We start from the raw sequence: 17,193 nt of genomic DNA, 5'->3' as shown, positions 1-17,193 counted from the left end.
GAGATAAGATGCATTTCTGACCAGTATAGATTGCTCCATACGCAAACTAGTTACTCTTGGTTCCCCCCCAACATAGGATTGGCTGACTTTACCAATTAAGCCCCGGACCATACTGCAGCTTAATGACCAGGCCACTTTCTCGTTTCAGCACTGCGTCACTTTAAGTGACAATTGCGTGGTCATGCGACGTGGCTCCCAAACAAAATTTACGTCCTTTTTTTCCCACAAATAGAGATTTCTTTTTGTGGTATTTTATCACCTGTGCGGTTTTTATTTTTTGCGCTATTAACAAAAATAGAGCGACAGTTTTGAAAAAAAATTCATTATCTTTTACTTTATAATTAATATCCCCCAAAAATATATAAAACATTATTTTTTTCCTCAGTTTAGGCTGATACGTATTCTTCTACATATTTTATGGTAAAAAATCGCAATAAGCGTTTATTGATTGGTTTGCGCAAAAGTTATAGCGTCTACAAAATAGGGGATAGTTTTATGGCATTTTTATTAATATTTTTTTTTGCTAGTAATGGCAGTGACCAGCGATTTTTATCGTGACTGCGACATTATGGCAGACACATCGGACACTTTTGACACCTTTTTGGGACCATTGTCATTTTTACAGCGATCAGTGCTATAAAAATGCACAGTTTACTGTAAAAATGACACTGGCGGTGAAGAGGTTAACCACTAGGTGGCACTGTAGGGGTTAAGTGTGCCCTGGGGAGTGATTCTTACTGTAGGGGGCGTGACTACACGTGAAACGTCACCGATCGTTGTTGCCGATGACTGGGAACACGATCAGTGACAATATCACTAGGCAGAACGGGGAGATGTTGTGTGACCCGATCGCGGGAGACCGGCGGCAATCGGGTCCGCAGCCCCCGTGGGCACGGTTACAAAGCCTGCGACAGGGTCGCCAGCGCCCCGCTGGCAGCGCGAGCGTGACCACACGGCGGCAATTTAAAGGGGACGTACCTGTATGCCCATTTGCCTGTCCGTGCCATTCTGTCAACGGAAATGTGCGTGCACTGGTCCTTAAGCGGTTAAATTACTGATATTACTCTGTGATATGGTGGATACTGGAGAGTTAAACCATGAGAACAGTCTTAAAGATGTATTGAAGACTCTAGTGATAGAGTTTGTAGCGATTCAACATAATGCTATTTCATTTTTTGGTTAAAGGGGTTGTAAAGGTAAAAAATGTTTTCCCTAAATAGCTTCCTTTACCTTAGTGTAATCCTCCTTCACTTACATATCCTTCCATTTTTCTTTTAAATGTCCTTATTTCTTCTGAGAAATCCTCACTTCCGGTTCTTCTGTCTGTAACTCCACACAGTAATGCGAGGACTTCTCCCTGGGGTGGAGTGTCGTGCTCGCCCCCTCGCTTGAGGGGGGGAGGGGACGAGCAGGAGAGTCAGGACGTTGCAGATGGAAAAAGGAGCTGTGTGTTAGTGCGCGTCCTGACTCTCCTGCTCGCCCCCCTCCCCCTCAAGGGAGGGGGCGAGCACGACACTCCACACCAGGGAGAAAGCCTTGCATTACTGTGTGGAGTTACAGACAGAAGAACAGGAAGTGAGGATTTCTCAGACGAAATAAAGACATTTAAAAGCAAAATCGAAGCATGAGGTAAGTGAAGGAGGACTGCACTAGGGTAAAGGAAGTTGTTTAGGGGAAAAAAAAATACATTTACAACCCCTTTAATTCTAGAAAGTTAAACCATTAACACATTCTTTGATTTCCCTGGCCTGCACACAAGAACTAGTCACTACAAATAGTTGTCCACAGCGTTAAGTGCTTTTATAATTGTAACACCTAGGCTGTTCCTTTCCAGCTTTAACTAGATTACAAAAATGGGTGTACATCTTTCTGTTGGGTGATATAATTATATAAGCAACATATCAATTATAGGGATATTATTTGCTAATGTACATGAATGTACACAGCCAATTTCAGCTTGTATTGCCACACTGAAATGGGAAGTATTTTACATTAAATTTGAAATAATAGACTTCTTTCATTTTAAAGCGGACCTTCAGTAATTTTTTTCATCTTTCCATCTATTAAATCTTCTGCCCTTGTTGTTTTAACTTTGGATAGTAAAACATTTTTTTCCTGTTAGTAAATACCTTATACAGCCCACTTCCTATTTCTTGTCTGGTCATTAGCCTAGGCTTACGACATTATGCACAGCTCTCTCTCTCTCTCTCACTCTTGTGAGAGTTTGTCAGGAAGGGAGGGGGGTGAATCATAAAAAGGCCAATGAGTGCTGCAGGGCTGGAGGTGTGCCTCTGTGCGTCTGTGTAAATCCAGGAAGTGAACAGGCAGCAGCTTCAGCTGCCCACAGTTAAAATGGATGCAGCCAGACTCAGTGGAGGGAGATTTCTGCAGCAATTTGACAAGTCATAGTATATATAAAATAATTTTCAAAGTGGTTGGAGGGAAGCTTCAGAATGACAATTTTTTTTTTTACAAATTATGTGAGCGGACTGCAGTTCCTCTTAAATTCTGGACAGAGATTTTTGGAAAATAGGTTGAGCTACCAAGCAAAGGACTGCAGAAAATTACTTCAGGGGTTGTATTATGTACTGCTGAGTTTTCTTTTTTTTAATTCCAGCCACTAGCATCCAGCCAGGCACTGAGGGCAAGATTCACGTAGAATCGCGGTGGCGTAACGTTTTCATCGCAAGTGCTTGATTCACAAAGCACTTGCGAGAAAACTTACGCCGGCGGCTTCCGGCGTAAGCCCGCGTAATTGAAAGGGGCGTGTACCATTTAAATTAGGCGCGCTCCCGCGCCGGACCTACTGCGCATGCTCCGTTTTGAAATTCCCCGCCATGCTTTGCGCGAAGTGACGTCATTTTTTCGAGCGGCGACGTGCGTAGCGTACTTTCGTATTCCCGGACGTCTTACGAAAGAAAAAAAAATTGAAATTCGACGTGGGAACGACGGCCATACTTTAACATGGGCTGTGTAAAGTTAGGGCACCTAAAACGACGACTAACTTTGCGACGGGAAACTAGACTAGCAACGACGTAACGAACGCGAAAAACCGTCGTGGATCGCCGTAAGTACTAATTTGCATACCCGACGCTGGTTTCCGACGCGAACTCCCCCCAGCGGCGGCCGAGGTATTGCATCCTAAGATCCGACAGTGTAATTCAATTACACCTGTCGGATCTTAGGGCTAACTATGCGTAACTGATTCTATGAATCAGTCGCATAGTTAGAACGGCCCTAAAACAGAGATACGACGACGTATAAGGAGATACGCCATCGTATCTCTTTTGTGAATCTGGCCCTGAGTCATTAAGGTGTATGCATTGTATATAGAAGCCTTGGCAAGCCCTTTTTTTGTAACTAGTTTTTACATGAGTGAAAGTAACTAGAGAACACTGGACTTCATCACAAGCTTTCCTAAGGGAATTTATGCATCTTATCACATGAATAATGTTTAAGTTATAGAATAGTGTACCAAACATTGTGACATGGCCCTATAAGTGTGTATTTGTAGCACAATTTTAATCTTCAATTGTTTTACATTCTTTTATATTTAATTTTTTTTTTTTATTTGCACCAATTGGATATTAGTGCTGCTTATTTCTTATATATACTTTTACTTATATATATTTTTTTACTAGTAATGGCGGCGATATGCGATTTTTAGGGGGACTGATCGAACACTTTTGACACTTTTTAGGACCATTGACATTTATACAGCGATCAGAGCTAAAAATAGCCCCTGATTACTGTATAAATGTCAGTGGCAGGGAAGGGGTTAACACTAGAGGGTGATCAAAGGGTTAAGTGTTTCTAACTGTGGTGGATGGGACTGACTAGAAGAGAAGAGAGATCACTGTTTCTAAAAACTAGGAACAGACTATCTCTCTCTACTCCCCTGTCAGAATGGGTATCTGTTTGTTTGTTTACATACATAGATCCCCATTCTGGCTCTCTGTGGAGCGATCACAGGTGGCTAGCGGACATCGCGGGCACACGCATCGGCTCCAGCGTCACACACTGTGCCCCCTATTGCTCTTAAAGTGGCCGACGTACACATACAGTGATTCGCCCAGGAGAGCCAACCTGCCGCAGTATAATAATGGCGGCTGGTCAGCAAGCGGTTAAAGCATAACTAAAGGTAAAACTTTTTTTAAGTTTTGGATAGAGAGAGGGATTAGAACACCTGTCAGTTTTTATTGCGATTTGTGGCCCCCGTTAGGGAGATTCCCTCTCTATATTTGTCCCGTTTACCATTATCATTGTAAGGCAGGGTTTGACAAATTGCTTGGAATCTAGGAGCCAGCTAAAAAAGTTAGGAGCCAGAAAACGCGCCCCGTCCCGACGAGCTTGCGCGCAGAAGCGAACACATACGTGAGCAGCGCCCGCATATGTAAACGGTGTTCAAACCCCACATGTGAGGTATCGCCGTGATTGGTAGAGCGAGAGCAATAATTCTAGCCCTAGAACTCCTCTGTAACTCAAAACATGCAACCTGTAGATTTTTTTAAACGTCGCCTATGAAGATTTTAAAGGGTAAAAGTTTGTCAGCATTCCACGAGCGGACGCAATTTTGAAACGTGACATGTTGGGTATGAATTTACTCGGCGTAACATTATCTTTCATAATATTAAAAAAAATGGGGATAACTTTACTGTTGTCTTATTTTTTTATAAAAAAAAGTGTAATTTTTTCCCAAAAAAGTGCGCTTGTAAGACGGCTGCGCAAATACGGCATTACAGAAAGTATTGCAATGATTGCCATTTTATTCTCTAGGGTGTTAGGATAAAAAATATATATAATGTTTGGGGGTTCTAATTAGAGGGAAGAAGATGGCAGTGAAAATAGTGAAAAATTACATTAGAATTGCTGTTTAACTTGTAATGCTTAACTTGTAATACCAACGGCCACCACCAGATGGCGCCAGCTTACATATCTAGTGGTAATAACTTGTAATACCAACGGCTCACCACCAGATGGCGCCAGCTCACAAAAAGCTGCCCCCCTTCCAAGTCAAGTCGCCAGGACCCTATTTCTAGTCGCCATGGCGACCTGGCGCCCGGGATTTGTCGAGCCCTGTTGTAAGGGAAAGTAAAAGAAAATTCAACAATTTGGGTTGTCCCCAAAAAGTAGAGGACATCTTCCAATGGGGACACTAGTTCCCTTAATTTGTAGAAATTTCCTCTCACTTCCTGTTTGGCTATGGAACCGGAAGCAAAGGGAAATCTCGGCAATGGGATACAGATGACGAAATGAAATCTGACAGGGGTAATTACCCTCCCTTACTCTATCCAAAATGAAAAAAAGTTTTGCCTATTGTTCTACTTTAACTTTTACATAGACATTGTACTCATGGGATCGTGTTTCCTTATACTACAGCAAACCCTTATTGGTCACAGTAGCCCCGATTGCAAATAAACAAGAGCAAAGATAAATAATTACAGTGTACTTCATTTACACACCTAAATGAGGACATGGATATCCGCAAGCTCTTATAGGCCCCTCTAGCTAATCATATAATGATGATCATAATGCTTCTTTTGTGTCTGCTGTTGTTACATTGAAATTGAAATTAACTCTGATGCCCCATACAGACGGTCATTTTTTGTGATGAAAAAAAAAATGACGTTTGAAGTGATGAAAAAAAACGACATTTTTGAAACTTCATTTTCAAAAACGATGTAGCATACACACCATCATTTTGAAAAATGATGAACAAAGTGACGGCACTCTAAAGGGGAAGTTCTATTCGCCTTGAGGCTGCTTTTAGCTGGTTACTTGTTAGTAAAAGATGATTCATGCTTTTTTGTCTGTTACAGCGTGATGAATGTGCTTACTCCATTATGAATGGTAGTTTTACCTCCCGTCTCAAAACTTGCTTCTGGGCATGTGCGGGTTTAAAAACGTCGTTTTGCCCACACACTATCATTTTCATTGACACAAAAAATGACATTTTGAAAAACGACACAAAAAATTCGAGCATGTTCAAATTTTTTTTTTTGTCATTTTTCAGGAGACATAAAATGACATTTTGCCCACACACGATCATTTTAATTGACATTTTTAAAAATGTCATTTTATTTCATCACAAAAAATGACCGTCTGCATATGAAATGAAATGCTCTAAACGAAATGGCATGTCAAAACACCCTATATACTATGTTGCTTCTAGGCATGTTACAAGTAAAAAAATGTAGCGTATGTATGGACATTAATCATTGGAATTTATTTTTCAAGCACCTGTGCATGGCGTCTACTATCTCCAGCTGGTGCTCGAACCTTGGTGCTTACACACAAAGATATTTTTCCTTTAATGATAGCTGTGTGCACTTAAATTGGATGTAAACACATTTTTTTTTTCTATGTCACAATGTACAGTATAAGATTTCCTATCATCTGTGCCCAGTCTTGCCACACAGAGTTAATCCATCCCTAAGCAATCCTCTTTTATTGTTCAGTGAAATAAAACGGACTTACAGAGAAAAACCTTAGTCCGTTCCACCCCCTTGCTGTGAGTGACAAGTTATTTACATATCTCATGCACTATCCTGAAGACAGACATTATGTTTAATTCCCACCCCGACTCCTTTTCTGAAGTCATGTGGTTACTTTTCTGGATTTTGATTGGATGTTAGTGATCATAGCAGAATTCAGTGTAAGGGGCGTGTAGAGGAGGGCGGGGAGTCTACTGACATCACAACTCCACCCACAGAGCTCCAGACAACAGATCCACCCACAGAATCTGCAGTTTTTCAGTTCTTATAACAGACAGAGGGGAAACATTTGACAGGTAAGGATACAAGCAGGAGGCATCTATATCCTTATAGATCAGAACTATGGCAGTAGTTTAGAAAAGATGAGAGTGGGTTTACATCCAATTTAATGCAGTTTTATTTCTTCATGGTGTGCAAAGACCAGTTATAGGTAGGGGCAGTGGCCACTTGTTTATATCTTTGATATATTGGTCAGGCAACGCACTGACACCTTTGCTGCAGGGGCGGATCCAGAGTCTAGTCTAGTTTCGGGAGGGGCACTGCCAGAAAATAAGGTGTTGCTTACAGAATGTGCTGCTTAGGTTTGCTAATTTATGTTAGCACTTCCGTGACTTTTTTAATGGTATATCTTCAGTGAGACCAAAGTGTTAAGAAAATATATATTAAAAAAATATATATAATGGAAAAGTGTCGGGCATCTGGATATGGTGGGCTCATATGATGAGCTTCCCGTGATACTGGGTCCCCTTTTTAATGAGTGTTGGTGATAATAAAATAATAAAGTGCACCCTCCAATGGGCTGGTGGTTATTGAATACGTGTACGCTAATAAGCTAAGGTCATACGTGTTGTGGCCAATTCAGCCCACTAAATATCCCTCCTAAAGCCCTCTGAAAATGTGAAGTGTCTTCCAAGTGATTGAAACATTACTAGTAACAATGGTAATACCTTATAGGAAAATATGCATATATATATATATATATATATATATATATATATATATATATATATATATATATATATATATATATATATATATATATATATATATATATATATATATATATATATATATATATATATATATGTGTAAATGAACAGAAAAAACAAATATCAACTCAAAAAAAAAATTCTGCTTCCTCCAATGTGTGTACTGATGCACATCCAAATATAACATAAATAGTGAGTGTTCCCAGTCTGAGAAGCAAACAAACTAATTATTATTGTATTATATTATTGTATTATATTATTATTTTATTATATTATTATTTTATTATTATATTATATTATTATTTTATTTTATTATCACCAACACTCATTAAAAAGGGGACCCAGTATCACGGGAAGTTCATCATCTGAGCCCACCATATCCAGGTGCCCGACACTTTTCCATTATATATATTTTTTTTTAATCTATATTTTTTTAACACTTTGGTCTCACTGAAGATATACCATTAAAAAAGTCACGGAAGTGCTAACATATAATTAGCAAACCTAAGCAGTGCCAACACCCTGTACACCAATTCCATTTCTTGCAATTCGCCTCTCAATTGGGGGGCCACTCAGGGGGCAGCAGCTCATCTACCCAGTCCTAGCGCGGAAGTACAACAAACTTATATGCTTACAGAATGTGTTTATAGCGCAAAAAAACGCAGAGGTGATCAAATGCCACCAAATGAAAGCTCTATTTGTGGGAAAAAAGGACGCCGATTTTATTTGGGTACAGCATCGCACGACTGCACAATTATCAGTCAAAGTAACGCAGCACAGTATCGAAAAAAATGGCCTGGTCATGGGGGGGGGGTAAAACTGAGCTGACGGGGTTAAGATTGAACAAGTTTTAAGGGCTTTTTCTCTTTCTTTCATACATAATGACAGTTATTCATTTATTTTTTTACTCACTTTTCATAAAATATTTTGGTGCTCTGACTGGACCTCCGGTGTTTGGAGGGACTCCCATGCAGGTCGCAGGAGAAATGAGATGAGCGGGATCTGGTAATTTCACTAGTCTGTCCGCACACTGCAGGCAACATTCGATGCTGCATTGTGAAGAAGATTGAGGAAGAAGGTGGGTGGAGCCAACACTCACTCAGGGGCAGAGGCTTGTAGTGTAGACTGTGGAGAAGATGGAGGGAGGAGGAGCCGAGGGGGTGGAGCCCACGCTCTCACTCAGGGACTTGAGTCAGGGGCGCGCCTCTCTCTCACCTCATCAGCAGCTGCAGCTCCGACATGACTCCCTGATGTCACTTGTTGCTTGACGTCAGGCGGCCCAGGCACTAGCAACCAGTGCAGGGAACACAGACAGAGGCCAAGCCAGCGGCGCAGCTCCACCCACCTCCTCCTGGTCCAGCGTGGTGGCATAATAATTACACAGAGTCTCTCTCTCTCTCTCTCTCTGCACCGGTGATCGTCTGGTGATGATACTGAGAGAGAGAGACTCGGGATTCAGGACTGCAGTCAGTGACATTTTCAGGAAAGGGGGGGGGAAGCAATTGCCCTGTTGCCCCCCTGGATCCGCCCCTGCTTTGCTGCCATGGTGCTATGTGCTGGATGTTCAGTGTGCCCCTGTGCCTTTAAAGAAGGCACCCCATTTTGGTTGGTCACTGGCTGGTTGGTAAGTTGAGCTTGGAAATTTCTTTGGTTTTGTTTGACATACTTCACCCTTCCAGTGCTCCTTACTAAAAATACCAGTTATAGGTGGGGGCAGTGGCCACTTGTTTGTACTACAGTTTATGCCCATGCGAGTACCCGTGTGGGATGCAGTGCCTGTGTCCCAAATGACATGAAAGCGACTGCCTGCAAAGAGATGCATAGAACACCTGTGTATTCCCATGTGGATAAACAGAGCTTTTGCAAGGGCAAGGTAACCTGTGATTTCTTCATTATAGATGTTAAGTTACAAATTACCTTCAACTTCAAAAAGTTTGTGTAGAGACTTAAGGTAACTGCAGGAAAACAATTGATGGGCAAGATGGAAATATTTGATAAATTTGAGTTTCTTTATGTCTGAACAGTAAAATGTGTGGCACCATGGTACAGACCACTTCAAATTTAAAGGAAAACTGTTTTGAATATAATATAGAGATTGCCATCGCCATTGTTGACATCTCATTCTGAAAATGTTAATTGCCTGGCAATCATTCTGATTTAATGGATTTAATACTTCCAGAGTCACTGAGCTATAACATCTGTACAAATAAGGTGTTCTGACTTCATTGTTTGTCATGTCATTGCCGCAAAAAGAACTAACTCATAGAACAGCAGACTGCCAGGAGACAAGTGTTTTCTGTAGGCCATCGGCAATGACAGCTTTCAACGTTGTCTTTTTTGGAAAAAAAAATTTGTATTGAAATTTTCATAATAAAGTTACAAACATAAACATTCAACGTCACGTAATATGGCAACAACAACTGCGGACAATGCAACTCCCAAACCCAAAACTGTGACAAGTTTCATAGACAGCAGGGTCAAATCACATCCCCTCAGGAATACTACTAGGAACTGGTCCAGGTGCTCACCAAGGCCCACAGATACTCAGCATCTTGTTAATCATAGGAACCTTTAATCTATAGACGATCAATCTGAAGCTGTAGAAGTGTTGTTTACCCAACCGCCCCACACCTTGTCAAATTTACCAGGTACTCCTCTACTGACATAAGTGGCCTTGTACAGAGGTAAGGTATTATTTATTAACGTCTTCCAACCATATAATGGTAGAAGCCACAAGTTTCTTCCAGAACAAGATAATTACAATTAAAACTGCGCCAACTCTATAAGCCAGCTGTGATACCGGAAAAATCAATACAATGATCAATATAAAAGAAAGTCCAAATAAATGTCCTAATGTAAATAAGGCAAAAAAATGCAGCAGGGATATTTCAGCTGGAGTCTGACAGCACCGCAGTGAAGGGCATGAATAATCAGTGAAACCACCACCACATAGCCTCTTACCAGATTGATAAGAGGGAATAGCCTTGAGCAAATACACCGCTCTGTAATGACACCGGATCCAGGGGAATCCTGATCAGATCCTCCAAGGGAGAAAAGCCAGCTGCCCAGGAAATCCTCCAATCGTCCAATCCTCCACAAAAGAAGTATCAGCCCTTCCACTCAGAAGTCCCGTAGATCCCCAGAACAGAAACAGACTATAGCGTCATACCGTTTGGGGGTGTTTATTTTAGTATAAAAAGTTGTACTTACAATCTACATGAAATCGTACAGCGTTAAAAACATGTGCCGGCCAGCAACAAGAGCCCTTCCTCATTCAAAAATGAGCGCGGTAGCGTCACTGAGTGCACGTCCCAGACGCGTTTCGTCACAGGTTACCCATTGATAACGTCAACCTGTGACGAAATGCGTCTGTCTGTTTCTGTTCTTGGGATCTACGGGACTTCTGAGTGGAAGGGCTGATACTTCTTTTGTGGAGGATTGGACGATTGGAGGATTTCCTGGGCAGCTGGCTTTTCTGATCAGGATTCCCCTGGATCCGGTGTCATTACAGAGCGGTGTATTTGCTCAAGGCTATTCCCTCTTATCAATCTGGTAAGAGGCTATCTATGTGGTGGTGGTTTCACTGATTATTCATGCCCTTCACTGCGGTGTTGTCAGACTCCAGCTGAAATATCCCTGCATTTTTTTGCCTTATTTACATTAGGACATTTATTTGGACTATCTTTTATATTGATCATTGTATTGATTTTTCCGGTATCACAGCTGGCTTATAGAGTTGGCGCAGTTTTTCTTTTCTTATGTTATTTATGTGTATATGCACTGTTTATTGCTGCCTTCGGGTTTAACATACTCACATTTTTTTATGTTTTATTAATTTAAATGTTATCTATTTTCTGGTTAGCGCAAATTTTTTTGTTTCCATAATTACAGGCATACCCCACTTTTAAGTACACAATGGGGTTTATTTACGATCGCCGGAAAGTGCAAAAACAGGCTCACTTCTGCATAGAAACCAATGAGTTTCCAGTTTTTATTACCAGGCTTACTTGAACAAGCTGGGGTTAGAAGCTCATTGGTTTCTATTCAGAAGTGAGCCTGATTTTGCACTCTCAAGCGATAGTAAATAAACCCCATTGTGTTCTTAAAAGTGGGGTATGCCTTTTTTTTACGTGCATAGTATAGTAGCAAGTTAAGTAGCATGCGGATCACCATTTTGGGTACCAATAGATCTACCAGACCCAAAAACAAACTTCTATAGAGGGTCTAATGGTAATTGTCGAGACTGACCTGACACAATCCATAACCTGTGCCCAAAACTGTTGAATGGGTATGCAGTGCCAAAAAATGTGCAACAAATCCACCCTAGTGGGACAGCACATCTCCAACAGCTCGAGAGGTGTGTTGAAAAAATTCTCGCCAGTTTAGCTGGGGTATAATAAATTCCATGGAGAAATTCCATCAGGTGGTCCTGTGCTGACACCAGTGTAGAGAAATTAGAGCTCCATATGTAGTCCCAGTCATCATTATCAAGATGCGGGAAGTATGACAACCATGCCACATTTCCATGAGGCCAAAACCTTAGTGGTGTCTATGAATAAATGTTTGTAAATAATGGACAGGGCTTTAGGGAGATCCTTATCTCTAAGCAATGATTCCAAATAACCAACCAAGACCTCCAGTCCGGAGGACCCAAATTGGGCAGAAAATATTTATGTTTTGAATAGTGTAGGGAAGTGTTAGAACCCCTCTCAGTTTGAACTGTTCTATGGGATTTTTTTAGAAATATTTCTCTTCACTTCCTCTTCTAGTAATAATATTGTCATCAGGACAGAATGTGAAGAACAATCTGCAACAGGGATTCAATAAGCTAAACTCTCTTTTTTTTTTTTTTTTTTTTTTTTATAGCAGATTAGGGATGCTAGAGAGCCTGTTATGTTTGTATTCATATCTGTGCCCCTGTTGTAGGATTGTCTTTGTTTTCTGTACTGGTGACAACAACATTAAAATCTCTGCAATTCCAGGCAGCAATAATAAAAAAAAACTGACAGAGGTTTAAACCCTTTCTCATGTTATTCAAAATTATAAAAATACATTTTGGCTGGAGCTACACTTTAAGGATGTGCAGGAACTTTTCTAGTTTAGTGAACTGATCCAAGATTTGGTAACATTTGGTTGTATTCTGGTCTGTTTGTTATTAAAGTCCCGTGTAATCACTAATGCAACATTGATAGAAAAGGATTAAATATTCAGCTATGATTTTTTGGATTGGTTTTCTAGGTATCAGTGTTATATTTTCAAATAGTTGCATTGTGCAATCATGCAAAGAACGCAAACTGTTTTCTGTACATTTGTATTCTGGGTTTACGTTTATTTTCACATTCATATTCTTTGTGTACAGAATAACTGAACATACAAAATTATTATATCATGGTGTCTGCTCTGGAAAAAAATTACCAAGGTTCATCTCATAGGGGAATGAAGTCATAGCCACAGGGGAGCCAATTCTGCACATAGCAGTTATTCTCATTGTTGTACTGTGTATTTATCTTCCCTGTCCTAAAATTGTTTGTATAGCTAAGCATAAACCAAAAAGTAGGCGTGCTATTAACAAACAACCGTATTTAGCTGCGTTTTGACAGCCTGAGAACACAATTGTAACTCCTGACAAGGTAATGACAGTGAGTGCCTGTATAATATCAGAAGGAAAAAAAAAAGATTTAGCAGAAATATTTTATTTTTTAAGGCTTTTTCTACAATGGAACGTAACATTGGAATATCTAAGAAGAGAATAAACAGGCGGCATGTAATCTGATCCTTAACCACTTGCTGACCACGCTTTGTAGTGTACTGTTTACTGCAACCGGGCCGGCTGCACAGAATCATGTGTGTATATATACATGATTCTGCTTTTCTGGGTAGGGGTGATTAGTTGCAGCAGAAGCTATTCAGCTGGGGCCGGCCAATGGATGACCGCCCGCACCTGCTGATCGACGAGGAGGAAGACAGGACAGAGCTCTGTCAATGTAAACAATACAGAGCTCTGTCCTGTTAGCTGGGATGTGCTGGTTTTTGTTTCCCTGCAAAGCAGGCAAAAAAAAAAACTCCCATAGTGAAAGCACCTCATAGTACACATGTAGCACCCTCTAGTGTGCTGGATGTAGATAGGTTTGTTGCTAGTGTGGGTAAAATTTTATTTTAGCTCAGGGCTAAGCCTGAGCTATGAATCTGGGTCAGGGTTCAGTGACCCAGGTCTGGGTGACTCATCCTAGCAGCTTTTCTGGTGCCTCCTGTTTTCTGGGACAGTGGAGAATGTTCCAGATATAGGGGGTGGAGGTTAGGAGGAGCTGCTTGGAATATTTACAAGGCCCTCAGCCAATCCCCAGTAAGGGGCTGGAAGGGGGCAGGCCACCTTGTAAATAGTCATGCCAGGGAGGGGCAGTTGGGTGGAAGATGGAGTGATGAAGTGGCTGTCGGTGACCCTTGAGGGTGCCCCCTAGTCTTGGTGGGGGACGATCACGGGCCTGAGTCTTGGGTGCTGGAAGGATCCTGCCAAAACACATGGAGGAAGTCCTTGTTGGAGGCACAGAAGCATGTCTGGGAAGTCTCCTGAGAGTCAGCCATGCGGGTTGGTAAGTGTCAGTCTGGAGGAATGTGGAGAAAAGTTAGCCTGGAGGGCTAGTGAAGGGGGCAGCTGCAGCCACGTAGGTCGGCAGTGCCTAAAGAGGAGGTGCTGGGATCAGTAGACACAGGTGTGATGCAAGCTGGACACTGAAATTCTGCTACACACCTAAGGGCGCCTTGGGTTCCTGCCTGTAATGGACCATTGCTTGCATCTGACTGAGTGACTGTCAGATTGCTCCAGCTGGGTTCTGCAAGCAAGTCTGGAGCAAGAAGAGGAGCTGTACTGTATATAGACACTATATATAGGAAGAGTTGTTGAAGTCAAATGGGCAAATCCCATAACTTCCCATCCCTATCCAAGTTATTGCCTTCAATAAATAACAAAAACTAAGTCACAGACTGTTCTCTGACTCAAGAGTGCTTTGTGAAAATTTGGTGTGCTTTGCTGTGCATGGTGGGGGATTCCAGTTTACTTGCAGCTCATTTAGGGTGCACTACACACACATAAGGACGTTGAATGTACAAGGCGCCACATTTTGGAATTCCTTACCTCAATATATGAGACTTGAGAATGATCTATTAAAGTTTAGGAAGTTTTTAAAAACTTTTTTATTTTTACAAGCTTATGACCCAACTTAGGATCAGACATTAGTATCGTGTCTAATTTTCTTTTAAATTCTGTTTTTATTTGGTTTTATGATTGTTTTACTATGTACTAGACTGAGAGATCTTCTTCTGTATATGGGATATGTTGGTTTTATGAGCGCATCGAGGCCCTCGAGTAAAGACTGTGCTCTCAATAAGCATTTTTATAAATAAACGAATAAAATAAACGCTTGTTAGTCAAACATTTAACCTTTTGATCAGTGATAGCGAGCCTTGGCACCCCATAGGTTTTGTAACTGCATTTCCTATGATGCTCAACTGCACTGCAGAGTGCATGAGTCTCACTGGTTCAAAAGTGTTAGCTAGTGTCAGACTTCCCACCATACTATCGTAGTTCCACTATAAGTGGCTGATCTCCAACATTACTAGTATATATAAAAAAAAAAAAAATATTCCAGTATATGCTGTATACCTTTCGCTCAACCAATCAATATATACTTATTGGGATTTTTCGGCCTAAATTGATGAAGAAATGTATTTTGTTTTATTACAGAACGTTTTTCCTTTATAGCACAATAAAACAGTAATCTAGAAATGGCCTTAGACAGTTGTCCATTGACGAAATGGGCAGGATCAGTCAAAAAATACACAACTATGCATTACTTACATCCAAGTTTTTCTTGCCATCAACCTTTCAAATAATTTTCCTAGCAACATGTATATTTTTCCAGTATTAAACAGCATGAATATTTTACATCTTTATTAGTAATTATTGGTTACACTGCCCCCTGTCTTTTTCTTTTGCAGGTACTGCTGTGAACGGCCTCGTAAATGTAGTCATCTCTACTATTGAGAAACGTTATGACTTAAACAGTTCCCTCACTGGGCTTGTCTCTGCCAGCTATGACATTGCATTTTGTGTTTTGTCACTTTTTGTGTCTTTTTATGGACAAAGAGGACACAAGCCTAGATGGCTTGCCTTTTCAGCATTTATGATTGGACTGGGGTCCATAGTGTTCTCCATACCTCATTTTACTACCAGTTCATACCAGTATGGAAACAGATATAATGGTAAGTTAATAAACTGTTTTAAAAGATGAGTATACAGTAATAACATTTGAGTGGGAGCATTTTCTATTTGGTTTCATATTCATTTTTATAAAATAAATGAATCTGTTGTTTCACAGACTTTTTTTCTTAAGGTGCTGTAATAAATAATATTTAGTAGTCAATAAAATCTAACCCTGTCCCAAGCGGCCAAAAGCTCAATATGTATTTTGGACAAAGGGAATCAATACAAAATACTTTTCCATTGGTATTATACTCAAAATAGGCTATGAGCTCTTTACCCTTTGGCTGATGATAGATGTTGGAGCTGCAAGAAAACTCTTTTGGCACAATCCAACATATATTTCGGAATTGCCCCTTATCCTACCCTATTGGCATCAACGTTTTGATGCCTGAATTCCATTTATGCCTAAAACGTACCTTTAAGGTTAACCTCCTCCAGCTTTTTCCAAGGCATCTAAACAATGGTTGTCATATGTTCTTACCAAAGTGCAATGTCTCGTTGCGCTCACTTGGAAAATACATCAGCTCCTCTTTGATGGAGCTTCACACCAGGGTTAGTGATATCAAACAGATGGAATAATTTGTGGCTATTATCAGTGATTCTGTTGGTAAACACAATAAGGTTTGGAAACTGTGGCAGACTCTCTTGGATAATTCTAGCAACCCCACACCACCACCACCTGTTTCTCCCTATCTCCCTATTTTGGGTAATAAGAGCACAAGGCTCCATCTCTATGACTGAGGACACTGGTTGCCTATCTCCCCTTCCCTTCTGTCTTTTACCCTTCTTTTCATTCTACTCATATTTTCCACTTTTTCTCTATTTCTCCTCATTAATGCTCAACTACTGAACCCAGTTTTGCTAAATTATCTTACAGTTTTTTCAAGTTTATTCCATATAGTAGACATCTCTTATAACAGGCTGATACTCTCTGACTATGTTACTCAAGATATATGTATCTTGCCATATTCCCCTTACCTTTGTCTATGATTTCTCATTGTATGGTGCCAACTGTATTTTACCTTGCAAGTAGAAAAACCTATGGATGCTGCATTGTTTACTTTTATGTTTATGTTTCTCAATAAAAAGACAGTAATAATACAAAACAATATGTACCATAGTAACCCTAGTAATACGAATCAAGATTAAGATATTCCATGTATTCTTTGGATGGCCCAAAGCACTGCTGAATCAATTGTCTAATGACTGAATACACAGAGAAATGTGGACATCAAACTATTTTCTCTTTCAAAACATGATTTTAAATATTGTGTTTAAAGGCGCTGGCCCTGTTAATGTGATTAATGTAAATGTGACACTGCTCTCCTTAAAGTGAAAAATCTACCTTCAATAATTATAAAATGAAAAGAAAAAAAACACTGAGGCCCCGTACACACGAGGAGACATGTCCGATGAAAACTGTCTGCAGACCGTTTTCATCGGACATGTC

The 17,193-nt window shown here is 40.5% G+C and overlaps 1 protein-coding gene across 1 annotated transcript in view; it reads left to right on the top strand.

The window, feature by feature from the left end:
• Positions 1-17,193, top strand: part of SLCO4C1 (solute carrier organic anion transporter family member 4C1) — a 97,464-nt gene that overhangs the window by 12,247 nt on the left and 68,024 nt on the right. Inside the window, exon 2 of the mRNA XM_040342838.1 lies at positions 15,479-15,742. Within this exon, the coding sequence (XP_040198772.1) occupies positions 15,479-15,742 (264 nt within the window). The remainder of the gene's footprint in view (positions 1-15,478; positions 15,743-17,193) is intronic.

Source organism: Rana temporaria, chromosome 1, assembly GCF_905171775.1.
Source record: "Rana temporaria chromosome 1, aRanTem1.1, whole genome shotgun sequence".
NCBI lineage: Eukaryota > Metazoa > Chordata > Amphibia > Anura > Ranidae > Rana > Rana temporaria.
This window is presented reverse-complemented; position numbering and strand designations above follow the sequence as displayed.